Source organism: Notolepis coatsorum (genome assembly GCF_963971535.1).
Source record: "Notolepis coatsorum genome assembly, chromosome: 2".
Classification (NCBI taxonomy): domain Eukaryota; kingdom Metazoa; phylum Chordata; class Actinopteri; order Aulopiformes; family Paralepididae; genus Notolepis; species Notolepis coatsorum.
In genome coordinates, this window is record NC_140166.1 from 35,616,377 (window position 1) to 35,632,646 (window position 16,270).

General features: G+C 42.7%; 1 protein-coding gene across 2 annotated transcripts in view; it reads right to left on the minus strand.

Moving 5' to 3' along the window:
* Nucleotides 1-15,153, minus strand: part of LOC311224026 (uncharacterized protein) — a 34,642-nt gene extending 19,489 nt beyond the window's left edge. For both annotated transcript variants that reach the window (XM_084308829.1, XM_084308828.1), the window contains exon 1: nt 14,783-15,153. In XM_084308829.1, the coding sequence (XP_084164955.1) occupies nt 14,783-14,984 (202 nt within the window). In that variant the 5' untranslated portion in view covers nt 14,985-15,153. The remainder of the gene's footprint in view (nt 1-14,782) is intronic.
* Nucleotides 15,154-16,270: the final 1,117 nt, after the last annotated feature.

Here is a 16,270-nt window from a genome sequence, read left to right on the forward strand (position 1 = left end):
GATTCTTACTTCTCTGGTGTCTGGCTTTGGGAGAGAGTAGCTCATGTTAATAGAATAGAAATACTTTTATTATCCCGAGGGAAATTTGACACTGCAAATCGCTCAACATTAAACATTTAGACAGAACAGGTCACGATTAAGAATAACAAAACCAATCAAATTGCCTAAGATAAGAGTAGAATAAAATAGAATAAAAATGGAATAAAATATACAGTAAATAAATACAGTAAAAATATACTGAGGTCTACAGTAGGTGTAGTATTGCACAGTGCTGTTTCAACAGTAAGAGTCCAGGAAGATGGTAACTGTCACTCTGTGCTCAGTGATGGAGTGAGGCACAGTGATGCATTGTTTAATCTGATGGCTGTTGGAATGAAGGACTTCCTGTGCCGTTCAGTGGTGCATTTAGCTAGTGTGAGCCTAGCACTGAACATGCTCCTCCTGTCAGACAAGTCTGTGTATAGTGGGTGGGAGGGGTTTTCGCTGATGGCCTGGAGCTTAGCAAGGCTCCTCCTCTCCGCCACCCTCGCTAGGGAGTCCAGCTCCACCCCAACCACGCTACTGGCCTTCCTGACCAGCTTATCCAGCCTGTTTGTGTCCCCTGCTCTCAGTCCGCTGCCCCAGCAGGTCACAGCGTACAAGAAGGCGCCCGCCACCACCAACTCATAGAACATCCTCAACATCCTTGTACAGACATTGAATGATCTCAGCCTTCTAAGGAAGTAGAGTTGGCTCTGGCCCTTCTTGTACAGTGCCTCTGCGTGTTTTGACCCGTTCAGTTTGTTGTCGATGTGCACACCGAGGTATTTACATTTACATTTACATTTAGTCATTTAGCTGACGCTTTTATCCAAAGCGACTTACAAGTTCTGTGCGACAAGACAGCAAGAAGGGTATAACTCTATCAGCTGAGTAACAATGTTCATCAAAGTGTTGCGTGTTACAGTGTAGGTTAGTTTATTAGGACAAGTGCATGACAGTAAGGTTAGTCGGGGTTAGATCTTTTTTTTTTTTTTTTTTTTTTTTTTTTTTTATCATTTCAGATAATGGTTGAAGAAGTGAGTCTTTAGTCGACGGCGAAAGATTGGACGGGATTCGGCTGTCCTAACTGGGATGGGTAGATCATTCCACCATTGTGGGGCAAGGACTGAGAATAGGCGGCTTCTCTTTGATGACCCTCCGGGAGCTTGGATAGGAGTAGATCTGAGGCGGCCAGAAGATGCAGAGCGTAGGGGTCTTGAGGGTGTGTAGTTAGAGACCATTGACCGGAGGTAGGCGGGAGCGGTTCCCTTTGCCGCACGGTATGCTAGGTTGAGGGCCTTGAAGCGGATACGTGCAGCAATGGGGAGCCAGTGCAGGTCCCTAAGAAGTGGGGTGACATGGGCCGACTTCGGTAGGTTTGAGATCAGGCGGGCCGCTGCGTTTTGAATGAGTTGAAGAGGCTTGGTGGCAGTGGCCGGGAGGCCAGCTAGCAGTGCGTTGCAGTAGTCGAGGCGGGAGATGACTGTTGATTGGACGAGGAGTTGGGTGGCTTCTTTTGTCAGGAAGGGGCGTATCCTTCTGACGTTGCTCAGGAGGAATCTGCAGGTTCTGGTTGTCGCTGCGATGTGAGCAGAGAAGTTCAACTGGTCGTCGAGGACAACACCAAGGTTCTTGGCGGTCGGCGACGCGGTCACAGCTGCATTCTCGACTGTGATGGAGAGGTATTTGTACTCGTCAACCATGTCCACATCGACTCCCATGATGGAAACGGGGGTCACAGGTGCACTCCTCCTCCTCCCCAGCTCCACCACCAGTTCCCTGGTCTTCGCCACATTTAGCTGCAGGTGGTTTTTAATCGGACCATGTGACGTAGTCCACTACCAGTTCCCGGTATTCCCTCTATACATCCCACTATTGCAGAGTCATCAGAAAACTTCTGAAGGTGGCAGAACTCTGACCGATAGTGGAAGTTGTTGGTGTAGACCGTGAAGAGGAAGGGAAAGAGGACTGTCCCCTGCGGGGCCCCGGTGTTGCTGACCAGTCTGTCTGACACACAGCTCCGTAGGCGCACGTACTGTGGTCTGCCCGTCAGATAGTGATAGGTATTTTCAGTTCATTAATATCTAATATCTTCTAAGCTCTTCTATCTAAGCTCCTCTGGTCGTCTCCCCCACTTTGGAATGTGCCAGTGGGTCGAGTGACCAAGCCAATCCAGGGACCCAGGCCATGCACCCAGAAATACTTTGACCTGATGACCTGATGACCGGTGCATGCATGACTGCATCGGGCCTCAGGCCACCAGCCACTGAGGGGGAGCAAAGATGAACATATAACAATATCAGATTCAGCAACAGCTCACAATACCCCCACATATGACCATATACGACCAGGGCTGTCGGATCATCCATTATTAACCAGTGGCTCGCTAAATTTGGAACTCCCACATAGTATAAAAGCCATGATTGAATGATTTTCATTCTGGAGCCTCTCAGCCCCGTGGAGGGCTGGTCGTCTCCAGGACTGTTCCTCGTTCTCCGTGTGTTCCTGTCAATAAAAACCATCGATTGACTTCACCTTTGTCTCCTGAATCTCTGTCCAGCTGGCTCATACATATCAATCGAAAGAACTCAGTTTTTAATATTTATCAATAGTCAACAACCCAGGACACCAGGGGGGCCTCTACCTGCGCATTGCCTCCAACTTCTCACCCAGCAGCCCAGGCCTTATGCTATCAAAAACACTGGAGAAGTCAAAGAACATGACTCTCACAGTGCTCCCCGGCTTGTCTAGGTGAGTGTAGGCTCGGTTCAGCAGGTAGATGACCGCATCCTCTACCCCAGGGGTCTCAAACTCAATTTACCTGGGGGCCGCTGGAGGTAGAGTCTGGGTGAGGCTGGGCCGCATCAAATATTCCACAAAAAAAGTGTTTAAAGTATTCCAAAAAAAGTACAACTGATCCAATCTTCTCACAAACTCACTAAAACCTCACAAACACCAGCAACTGAGCATTCTCAGTGGTGTCAGTGAACTCATCCACAGCTATGGAAATGCACTGTGCATTTTTTTTTCTATCACAAAGCTGTTTAATCAAATCATCAGCCAGTATTTCAGTTATTCTGGTTGCTGTGCTATCTGAGGAGGATTTGCTTTTGTTTGCCTTCAAACATGGTCTCAATCACTTCAGTCATACATTATTTTATTATTTATGCATCAGAGAATGGCTTCTTGTGTTTAGCCAACACCCATGCCACTGAGTGAGGACTTGGTTGCTTTTTCTCGTTGTGACATAGCTTTAAAGGCCCACTTGCAGGTTAAACCCTACTCTTCAATTATGGGTAGTTTATCATTGGTATCTATTTTCATTATTTATTTATTTTTCATTTGACGCCGGAAATTCCACTCAGAAAGGGTTAAAAATGTCCACGCACTAATTGATTGATTGCTTTTTATTGTGTACCACTAGGCAGCCTGTTCAGTACAGCAGCGCTATTGGTCTGTTAGGCTGTCGCCTTATGCCTTATCCCCGTCCGGGTCTTAGTACCAAGCTGGCTATATGGCTCTGGCTAACGTTAGCATTATGTCTACTGTCGTGAACCATTTTAAATCGGGGCATGTAAAAGAGTTTGGGGAACGAGTGAAATGTGCAGGTCCTCTTCTCAGACCTGTGGGGCAAAGCACTGCACACGCATCATGCCGGCTAGCAAGCTACACATCGCGGCTTGTTGATACGATAGTAGCCCCTCGGATAGCACTCTGTGCATCACAGTCACAAAAGGGGCTACCACGATAGCTAACTAACGTTACAAGCTCAAACACCTTATAACTACTACTACTGTCGTGTCCATAAGTTCCCTGGCAGAATACTTTGTTTGTGAGGACAAAGGTATACAAAGAGGAGAGAACCATTTTAAATCGGGGCATGTTAGGAGTTTCGAGAATGCTGGCTAGCAAGCTAGCTAACTTAGCTACTAACGTTATATACACAATATGTACAACGACACAATTATTTACATGAGTATTTACAAATATGGTAACGTGGTTGTGGCTTTTACAAATAGTGGTTAGCTTTAGAGATAAATGGCTATGATCACGGAGCAATAGTGTTTGCGCTGCCCCTGTGCCTCAAATAGATCCGCTATCAGCTCCATCTTTAATCTTTCAAAATGTTCAGTTGCTATCGCTATCAGCTCTATCTTAAATTTTTTCTAAAGGTTCAGTTGCTATTGCATGCACTAATCTGTGTTTCACTACACACATGAGTGCATGCTTACCAACTGTCCGTCTGCAACACTATTATGATCACCGACATCTAAGAAGGGAGATCCCCCCTTGAATGGCCCTTCTAAGGTTTCTCGCCGCCACACTGCCTGTGGTGCATTTTTTTCCTATTGCTAGGTTTTAGTGAGTTTTTCCTTACCTTCGCGTGGGGTATGTCTGGGATTGTTCGCATTGCATTCATTTATTTTGCATTTATTCTAAATTTGTTGGACCTTATGGTGTTCTTGTTTTGTTTCTTGACTTATTGTGATGTTTCTTCTTGACTTGTTTAAAGAAGATGTGTCCGGCCCATGGGGACATTAACGTGTGTTGTCGGGCCTTACAAATTCATTTGATTTGATTTGTTAGGTGAAACAGATACTACCTCCTCGGCTAGCCAAGTAATAACAAGAAGGCTCTGCTTCCTGCCACTACCTGCCTGTGATTCTCAGGCCCCCTGCTGCCCTGTACCTTGTGTGACGTCATCATTAAGATTACACGCGCACGTTATGAACCATGGATTAAAATATCCACGTGCGTGGTGGTTGTGGTTGGGCGGACAAAATGTTTGATAAAAACGCTAAAACTGGGTCAATTTCGATACTTTTTTCCCCCCCTCTTCATGAAAGTCACCGTTGGCCTAGTCACATTGTTTATTGAACAAAAATACAACATGCAAGTGGGCCTTTAACAATAATTCTGCTTGCAGCTTGATATGATGATTTCATTCCATTTATTTTTGTGGTTCTTAGCACTGAATTTTGAGGAAAGGCTGCATCAAAATAACTGTTTTGTTTCGTAGTGGCGTTTCAAATTGCCACTCTTCACAAGAGCTACAGTTTCTTGGCATATTAGGCACATTGGTTGGTTTGGTGCTGGGAGGATGCGCGCATATTTTTCAGTCCATTCACCTTTGAATTGCAGCGATTGTCACTGTCGACTTTTCTTTTACTGGCCATCTTTTGAGCATGCCATATTTTTCTACTAACTGCCTGCTGGCGAAACTAGGCTACTAGCTACATTTATCTCACATAGATAAAACTGGGAACGAGGCTACTAGCTACAGTGCAGATTAGACGACCAAACATAAACATAAAGACGGACAACACGCTCATCACAGACAAGCTGGATGTAGCCAATTACTTAAACATTTTCTTCACAAACATAGCCACAACACTGGTAAATAAACTACCCTCCCACTCAGGGCATTATGGGGTAGAACACATAGTAGCATACTACAAAAACCTAGGGGTCCACAAAGACGACTTCAAACTGGAAATGGTAACAACAGATGAGGTACTCAAAAAACTGAGCGCCCTCCAACCTAACAAGGCCACTGGCCATGATAACATCCCCTCCAAATTCCTCAGAGACTCAGCAGCCGCATTCACCCCAGTCATCACACACATAATAAACCTCTCCATAAAACAGGGACACGTCCCCAAGGACTTCAAAATTGCGAGTGACCCCTCTGCACAAAAAGGGCAGCAAATTAGACCCCTGGAGGCAGCTACCGCCATGTTTCTATTCTTACATCCATCTCGAAAGTCATGGAGAAAATAGTCTACGAACAGGTCGAAAAGTACCTAGCGGAATTTTTTTTTATCTACGAATTCCAATCTGGCTTCAGAACATCCCACTCCACTGACACATGCCTTCTCTATTTGAACGACCACATCAAACAAGAGGTGGACGCGGGCAAATACTGCGGCATGGTCATGCTGGACCTACAAAAGGCCTTCGACACTGTCAATCACTCCATTCTGATTGATGATTTTTTCTTCTACTGACTTGAGTATGATTTTTATGAACAATTTGCAGTGTAAGGTTCACATAATTAAAACAAAATTATCAACAATCCATCAGGATAAGTGGAAGGTGGAGATTTTGAAAAAACCTAAACTTAGAAAATATATTGCAATTAAAAATGAGTATTTTACTGAACCTTATGTAATGTTAAACTTAAAGAGAAGACGGAGGTCTCTGTGTGCCCAGTTGAGGTCTGGCACCCTGCCATTGGCTGTGGAAGTGGGTAGATTCCAGGGTAAACCTGAGGAGGAGCGGCTGTGTGTTCTGTGTGATCTGGGAGTGGTGGAGGATGAATATCATTTTGTTTTTTATTGCCCTTTGTACACCACTTTGAGGAGGGCTTTATTTGAAAAAATTCAAATTGCAAACCCAGATTTGTTTTGGCAGTCTGAGAGCTGTATGTTGAGTTGTTTTTTTGTGGAGGACATCTTCGGTTTTGCAGGATTTTTGGAGAAGGCATGGCACCTGAGACAAAACACACTGTATCCTATATAATTGTATTTGAATTCACCTTGTTTTTCTGTTTTTCTGTTTATTTACATTGAGTACAGCTTGTGTTATATTACGTTTTATTGTATTTTCTTGTATTTTTCTTTTTTTATGGCCATCTTGGTCTATGTCATTTGTTAAGTAATTGGTAAAGTATATTATTATATACTTATTGTTATGTGTCTTGTAAGCCCATATGGGCTGGGCATACATCTGTATGTAAGACACGAAAATAAAAAATATCAAATCAAATCAAATCAGACAAGCTAAAAGCAATTGGTTTTGATCGTTTATCAGTGAGCTCGATGCAATCCTACCTTGAGGGGAGAGAACAGATAATGGAGGTAAACAGGACTCTACCCCCCCCGCCCCCCCCCTCACAGTGAAGGAAGCATACTAGGACCGCTACTGTTCCTAATTTATGCAAATGACATGTCGTCAGCTTGTGACTGCAACTTGTTCTTGTTCGTGGACGACTCAGCCCTGCTGGTCTCTGACAAGAACAAGTTACAGGTTGAAAAAACCCTCAGCTCAGAACTCGGCAGAATCTGCACCTGGCTCGCTGATAACAAAAACATCATTACACCTGGGTAAAACAGAGTCCATTCTCTTCGGATCAAATAACAAACTCAGCAAGACCGACGGCTTCTCAGTTACAGTGGGTGACAATATTGTCACAAGGAAAGATGAAATTACATACCTAGGTTCCATCCTAGAGGCAAATCTTTCTTGTGACAAAATGGCATCCAAGGTAATAAAAAAAGTCAACCAACGAATTAGATTCTTGTACCGGATGATTAATAGCTATCGACAAATATCCAACTAAGCTATCCTGTCTTGCAAAGATCAGTTTCTCTCAGATCACTCTATATTAAGCCCACATCAATGGGAGTTTAGAGCAACAGCCACTACTTTTTTGTAAAAAGCATTTGACACCGTTCATCACTCTCTTCTAGGGGTGTAACGGTACGTGTATTCGTCCCGCGAATTTACGCAGCCATACGAAGAAACGAGGGTTGCACATTTTACAAATCTATGCTCAATATCTTTACTTTACTTTACACTGGCTTACATTGATCTTTAACGTTGAATATTAAGCTTGTATTGCCAAACGTAGATGATGAATAAAACGTTGAAGCTTGTAAAGAAGGCACGATCGATGACAAGCGGACAGAACAACACACACTGACACTCTGCACTGGGCAGTTTCTCCCCTCCTGTTTACTAGTCTAGTGCAGCCTATGTGTCCCTAAAACAAAACCATGAATGAATTATATGTTTATTGTAACACAGCAGGGTCATTACAATTTTTGTTTTCTTTGGTTAAGGTTAACCAATGGAAACACACACACACATGCTTCTTTCTCCCGTGGACTCGTCTCACAGGCACAGCTGATAAAAAATTTAATAAAAAAAAGCACTACATACTTTTCTGGACTGATCCTCTCCAGTTGCTACTACGGTGTTTAAATCCAAAATATTGATAAATCCTCTGCCATTATTGTGTAACATGTCATCTGTTCTCTATAGTCTTCTTCAGTCTCTGCTTCACGTTAAGTTAAATCCTCTCTACAAGTGAAACTGAAACTAAGTTGTTGCATAAGTTGTTAAGGGGGCAGTAGGCAATTAATTTACTCAGTGGATGCCTGAACACAGAATGACACCAGTATCACTGACTACCACGGCAAGCCTATAGAATATTATTCTATTTAATAATAAATATATAATAATTATAAATATTTGTTTTCTGTTGTAACAAACTCGTACCGAACCGTGACCCCAATACCGAGGTACGTACCGAACCGTGGCTTGTGTACAGTTACACCCCTCTTCTATTGCAAAGGTTAATGAATGTTGGCTTTGACACATCTACTTACAATGGTTTCAGAGCTATTTATCAAAAAGGCATACTGCAGGGTTCAAATCCGGTGCCAGTCTTATTTACTAGTTTAGCTTCAAGTGTTGTTTTATTTGTCACATATAAAGTACATTACAGTAAAATGCTTGGTTCCGTATGAGCACCCTGATAATGTGCTTCATACAGTAAAAAAGTTAAAAGAATAGGATCCAAACACTATACAAAATATACAATATACAAACTAAAGTTCAACCTAAAGTACAAGATTTAAACAATGAGGTACAAAATGCTAACTTTTTCAAATGCAAAATGCATGTATGAGGCATGTAAATGCAAATCTTTTTGTAAATAAATAAATACAAATATGGTGTTAAAATGTGTTTAAAGTGTCTAAAGTGAATGTTAAAGGTGAGTGTTTGTTTTAAAGCAAGTGTGTGCATGTGGATGTGTGTGCAATCAGATTTGAAACGCCACTACGAAACAAAAGTTATTTTGATGCAACCGTTCCTCAAAATTCAGTGCTAAGAACCACAAAAATAAATTGAATGAAATCATCATATCAAGCTGCAAGAAGAATTATTGTTAAATCTATATCACAACAAGAAAAAGGAACCAAGTCCTCACTCAGTGGCATGGGTGTTGGCTAAACACAAGAAGTCATTCTCTGATGCATACATAATAAAATAAAAGTGATTTGATTGATTTGATTTGATTTGTTTGAAGGCAAACAAAAGCAAATCCCCCTCAGATAGCACAGCAACCAGAATAACTGAAATACTGGCTGGTGATTAGAATTAAAAAAAAATGTTTAGTGCATTTCCATAGCTGTGGATGAGCCCACTGACACCACTGAGAATGCTCAGTTGCTGGTGTTTGTGAGGTTTTATGATGAGGCAAAGGGGTAGTTTGTTGAAGATGTATTGCGCCTGACCAGAGCATGTGAGCGGAGCGGCGCGGCCGAGAAATCCGCTCTTCGCTCTAGGCGGCTTGTTCCGCTCCGTCATTCGCTCATGTTGATCCCGCCGCCACGCCGCTCAGCGCTCAACTTCATTTGGCATCAAGCGCTCCCCGCTCCACCCCGATCAGCAGAAAAAAATTACAGGGGGGGGAATAAAAGAAAGTGCTGTTTTCCTGAAATTGGCTAATTAAACACATCGGATTTCCTGAAGGCCTTCGTTTCAGACCGCAGCAACATGGAGCATGCGTAATTCTTGATTTCGTTATTTAAAATATCATAGAATAATGAAAACAGACCCAGTTTAAATGCATCAACCGAAGTATGGTATTTTTGTTATTTACCACTGCACCAGTCAATCAATCGGAGGTAGAACATATCACTGACAGGGCAGCATAAGACAGATAAAAAATTACGAATATGACATTCTTTAAAAGACGTCGGAGCCTCAGAGGAGGCCGTAATAGGCCTATAAGGCCTTGGCTTAGCCACTGAAGACAATTAATGCAACAGGCTTGTTATCAAACGAACTCAGGAAATCACATAGCTAATATGCCTATGAAAATAAAAATATAACTCGACATAACTGTCTACAAAGTGTCTCACAGTAAAACACAAACGAAATACTCAATGTGCAAGTTTCCTATAGCCTTTGAAAAACTCGAATACAATCAACCAATATAAAAGTGCTGTTGGATATAGGCTACATTTATATAAATGTATAAAATCTAAAACAGAATGCTACATTCTTATGTATGAAATTAAAAATAATAATAGCATCGCTGCAATGCTGCTAACTTTGGGCCATTAACTTTAGGCAGGCCTATTGCATTTTGCAATATAGGCTATAGGCCAGGGGTCAGCAACCTTTTTGACATGGAGTGCCTATTTGAAATATAGTTGTAACTAGTGTGCCTCAACAATATTCCATGCATCGTATTTTTTTTCTCTCATAATCAGGTCTTTTTAATGATAATTCTTACATTATTACATCATTATTGTTATTGTTATTATTAACAATATTATTATGATGGTTGTATCAACCCTAAATCTGAGTTGGGGGGGGGGGGGGAATGCAATGCAGACAAACAGCTGCATACAGTGCAACCATTTCACTCACATTTGCCCATTCATTTTTGGACACATCACACACCATCGGTGTGTGTACTGTACGTGTGCTGTCATAGCTCCACCTACAGGCCTAATGGAGAACTCTAAAAAAATAAATAATAATAAGTTACCCAAACTTAAAAATATTGAGTTCAGTTACTGTGCTCAGTTTTCAATCCATAATAAGTTAACAGAAAAATAAGTACACAACCACATGTTTATTGTCATTGTTTTAAGAACACAAGTTGACTTGGTAATACTCACATTTTGAGTAAGAAAAATGGCTTTTAACATGTGCAATGTTCAATGAAATAATAGAAAAATAAATAATAAAATGTGTTGATTAAGCACTGGTCACAATGGTGACCGTAATAATGTTTTTGTTATAAGGCTCTGCAAATGTTACTGAATGATGTAGCAATGTATTTCTAGCTAAATTGAAATAATAAACAAATAAAGGGTTTCAATTAAATATGTGTACTATTGTCACATGACACAGCTCAGAAGCTCAGAACACAGGACACCTCAGAACACAGCTTCATCTAACGAGGCGTCGCAAGGTTTAAGTTTAACTGAGGCTAACGTTAACATGATGGCACACACACAGTGCACACACAAAGCACACCCTCCTCCTCCTCCTCCAATCTCTCCACCAGAGCCAGCAAGAGAGAGAGAGAGAGAGAGAGAGAGAGAGAGAGAGAGACAGGTTCAGCACCACATGCACAGTGGACAGCTCCCCTAGCCCTACACATACACATGTCGCGTAATAATAATAATAATATATGCGCGATTGTGCGTATGCTCTATTATGCGTAGAGCCCTGCATATGCACGTTCAAGTTCAAGTTAACATGCAAACCGATGTATAGGAAAATAAACAGCAGCCTACCTGTCGCGTCAGTGTTTTGCCTGGCTGAGCTCCGGTTATTTGGGGGGTGTAATTAGTCACTTTAAGCTGGACACATGCTTCGGAGTGGTCGGTTGTCAATCGACTCCGGGAGGGGTTGAGCACGTACTTCATGTGCGAAAAGATCTGCTCACAGAGGTATGTTGACCCGAAGACCGTCAGCAAAGCCATTGCAACGTTCCGTTGACATGGTGGGGATATCTTTTATCCTTGCTTTTATTGTCTCTTTATTTGGCAAGCCTTCAAACAAAACATATGAGGTACAGATAAAAGCCTCCTTAATATACGTCGCCATCCGTGAATGGCTTTCCACGTTTTGCAATGCAATGAGCAATGCGATAGCAATTGCTTCAGTTGCGTGTTTTTTAGCGCTTGTGAACACTTTGAGGGTGCTGGCTTGCTTCCCATACCTGGCGACGGCACGTTTAATGGATTCTGCCTTATCCGCCTGATCCTTGAAACTTGTTTTATGCTTAGTCTCGAAATGGCGTTTCACAGATGATGTTTGGCAAACTACATTTTCCAAACAGAAAGAACACATAGCACGGTCCTTCTGACGGTCCACAAACCCGTAATCGTCTGTCCACGAGGGCTGGAATGTGTGAATTTGCTTTGATTTCTTAGCGGGGGTTGCCATCATGACACTGCACAGAGTCCTCAGCACTGTGTGTTACCTGGCGCGACTGCTGCGGGAGGCCGGCGGGAGGCCGGCTACAGCGGAGCACATGGGAACAGCTGATTGCTGTCATAATATAGGGGTGTGCAGAACAGTCGACTTACAAAAAAGAACCTGTGGGAGGATTTCAACAAGAGATATGCGACAACAGTGCAAAACATTTCACTATAATATTTCAAAGCGAAGTAAAAAAAATTAAATAATAATAATAATAATATATATATATTTTTTTATGCTGCCCCCCGTGCCTAAGGGTTGCCAACCCCTGCTATAGGCTATATGAAATTAAAAATAATAATAGCATCGCTGCAATGCTGCTAACTTTAGGCAGGCCAATTAATGCATTTTGCAATAAAGTAGGCAGGCCAATTAATGCATTTTGCAATAAAGTAGGCTATAGGCTATTCGTTTTTGTCACTGTGCATTTTAAACAAAATAAAACAATGCTCATGTCTTGTGCCTATATCTGCCATGCAGTGCCACTGCCTACGGCTACATTATCTTTGAGTTCACGTTCAAGAACACGAGTTTAGCCAATGTCTGAGGCTTCAAACTCATGTGGTGATTTCTTGACATCAAACCGGCAGCTGAAAACACCCGCTCTGCGCTCGCAGAGCCACTGGGAATACTGAACACTTTGCGGGCAACTTTAGTCAGGCGTGGAAAGGACTTGGAGTTTTTTTTCCAAAATGCAATGATATCTTTGACATCGTCAGGGTTTGATCTTGGGGACGAGAGGTAGGTTTCAACTTCAGTTTTCGCATTGCCTCCTCCCGTGGGCTGCTTCTCTGAGAAGTATGATGCAAACATACGAGGCCTCTTGATTTTTTCGGGCACGTCAGACTCTCCGCCGTCGGACTCTGGTTGACCTGCTGCCTCTCCAGCAGCGACTGCTGCGGTCATCTCTTCTGTTTCTTTGACGAGGAGGTCGCGTATTTCTCCAAGTTTGTTGCAAACCAACTCATCACGGATTATCCACTCTGTTTTGAAACGAGGATCTAACATTAACGCGAAGAGGAGGTGTTTATCATCATAGTACATTCTGAAGCGAGTGGACACGTTATTGGACAGTGTTTCCGCGAAAGAAGCTATTCCTAATGGAAGGGCAGCGTTGTTGTTGACAAGCAGGGATTTGAGCTCGCCTACAGCAGGGAGAATCATGCCCAAATTCCCAAGCTCCCGTTGCATGTTGTCTGTGAGGTCAGCCAGCGGTGACAATACTTCAACAAGGTGAGTGAGCCGACGCACATCATTAAGTGTGAGAAAAGCGGCGGTAGTTTTAAGTTTGCTCTGCCACAATGCATCTTTTTTTAATAACTTTAGGACAGACTCCACCATGCGCAGCTGGCTGCTCCATCGCGTCGGGCAAGCAGTGGTGGGTCGTACACCCAGAGAGTCAGTTTCCTCCGTGTTCAGACAACTCTTACGCACACTTTTCACTAGCTTTCCCACTTTAACTAGCAGGCGATTGATATCATCATGCTCGTTAACTGCGTCTTTGATAGCTAACTGAAGCAGATGAATTGGGCATCGCAGGTGTAAACTTGATACGGTGAAGTACTGGTTTACCATAGCCTCTACATTATTAGTAACCGCGTCCACTTGGTTTTGCGAGCGCAGGTTCCTTCTCCGCTATTTCCTCCACTTCCTCCACCACCACTTCATCATCATCATCATCATCATCATCATCTTTCTCCTCTTCTCCTTCAGTGTCAGGCAGGATGTTAAATGCCTTGACCATGTTGCTGGCACTGTCGGTCACCACACGAATCACGCGTTGATGAATGTTCCAATTTTTCAGCACACTTTCGTACTTTTGATAAATGCAATCTGCAGTGTGAGACCCTGTTATGTGCTGAACCGTGTGGCCCTTGAACGTCCCGTCGATAAAACTTGCCACAATAGCAAGGAAACTGTGGCCTCTTCTATTTGTCCAAATATCAGATGCAAGAACGAACCCTTCACCCATTCCCATGAGATCTCGTAGTTTGACTTCCATCTCTTGTATGGCATTTGGCATAAGTGTGTCCCGGACGCTTGTAGCCTTTTTACAACGCATCCGCGTCTCCGGGTTCCCGCTTTGCGCTCTGATTGGCCAGGTCATGTGACATGAGCGCCAATCGTGGGATGGCAAGTTTCTACACTGGTTATTAAGCTTAGGCACTTTTCGAAGTTGGTTAAGGTTAGAGTTTGTCTTAGAGCGTGACGGCAAGTTCTTTCGCCGGTTAAGCTTAGGCACTCTTTCGAAGTTGGTTAAGGTTAGAGTTTGTCTTAGAGGATGGCGATAGAACGCCAGGTAGTTTGCAGGCTGTTCGACGCAGAAATGGGCAAACACGCTATTGGGCGCACATGTCACATGACCTGGCCAATCAGAGCGCCGGAAACGCGGATGCGTTGTAAAAAGGCTACACGCGTCCCGGACAGTACTGTAGCAGGGCGGGGTGTAACCTGGTTGGGCCATGCCGGCAAAATGTCGCATTCCTTCACGTTCTCCTTTACTTAGGGGTTCATGGATATCATTTTTAAAAACGCTTCATCCAGCTCCCTTTTTCTTCCACGTGTCACGTTTGGTGCCTTTTTTCCAGTGAGGAAATTGTGCAGCTGCTCACTCTGTTTCTCTTTTTGTTGCTGCTGCGCCTGGGCATCTAAAACAAATAAATGCATGCTATATATTAGGTCTACAATACATTAAACTGTAATACGGCTACCAATTTCTAAATGGCTAATAATGACAACAAACCTTTGGATTTCTTCTCATTATGTTCGCGAAATATGTGGCCATGCTTCCTCCCAATGTGTCTCTTTAGATTCCAAGAAGAACCTTTTCCGACGGTAACATGCTCTGCACATTCCGTCTCCTCACCATCATCGTTAGTTGTTTTCACGATACATTGGAACCTTTTCTCTGTTACTTTTTTAAAATACTTAGCAAACACGGCCATGCTTTCACGTTGTGGGATTTCTTTTAAGCACAATTCTGTTTACAGGACAGGTGCATTGTGGACCGGTGCCTACTGGTCTGGGAACTCCCGGTCCGGAAGTCGCGCCGACCCATTTTAAAACCCACTCCGTCGCTCACTTCAAAACCACCCGGTCCACTCCCCGCTCCGCTCCCGCGCCGCTCACATGCTCTGCGCCTGACAAACCTGAGAGGACACACAAGGGGGGAAGACATAAGAGGAAGCGCTGCCAAGTCTCTGACAGCAAGGAGTAGGTAAGAGAAGCCTATATGTTCTGAAGAACCGTTCATGTTCTGAAGAACTGTTAATGTTCTGAAATGTTATTGCTAAAGATTGAGAAGATTGGATCAGTTGTACTTTTTTTGAATACTTGAAACCCTTTTTTTGTGGAATATTTGATGCGGCCCAGCCTCACCCAGACTCTACCTCCAGGTACATTGAGTTTGAGACCCCTGATCTTGGGGGACTAACTTTCATAGTGATTTTTGGGAAGGTATACACACCCCTACTGCTAGAAAAGATGTGATAGCAATGCAGCAGTTGCCTCCAAATGTGTGCTATTACATATTTTATAACACTACCAAGCATATTTTTCAGGCCTCCTGTCTGAAATTACATGCCCCAAATGAATAGTTCCTGAACCATAAGGCCTATATGCATGTTTCTGGTCTCCTTTGATAGGTAACAAGCGCTAGGTGTAAGTAAACCCACATCTATTACCATTCCAGAGTAAATGGATACAATGAAGGAAAACATCATATTTTTTTCCTCACCAGGTACATAATCTTAATTTAAAAGGCAATATGACCATTATAACCAATATCCCATGGATAATAATGCAACTGAATGTGTTCTCCTACTCCTCGACTACAAATGTAACTGTAAATGTGATGACAATACATAAAAAATACAATATTAATGATACCGTTTAAAAAGGTATAGTCATATGATTATGATGTAAATGTTTTGGCCATGGTTACCGTTTACATGTTGACTGGTAATTTTACTCCAAAACACTTTCTTTCAATACAGCCATGTTATAAAAACATAAATCTCCCCAAAACATTGAAATAGTAATAAAAAACAATGAATATTGATCAATATATGCAGCATATTCAACATTCATATATGGGCCACAGAGCTTCATCTGCCATGCCATGACATGTGACCTATCAATATTTTCAGCTCAGTTAGACCTGTACAATGATATATTGCTTATTGGTTTTCAGAAAAATATTAATTTATTTTGGAAAACTCAATACAAAACC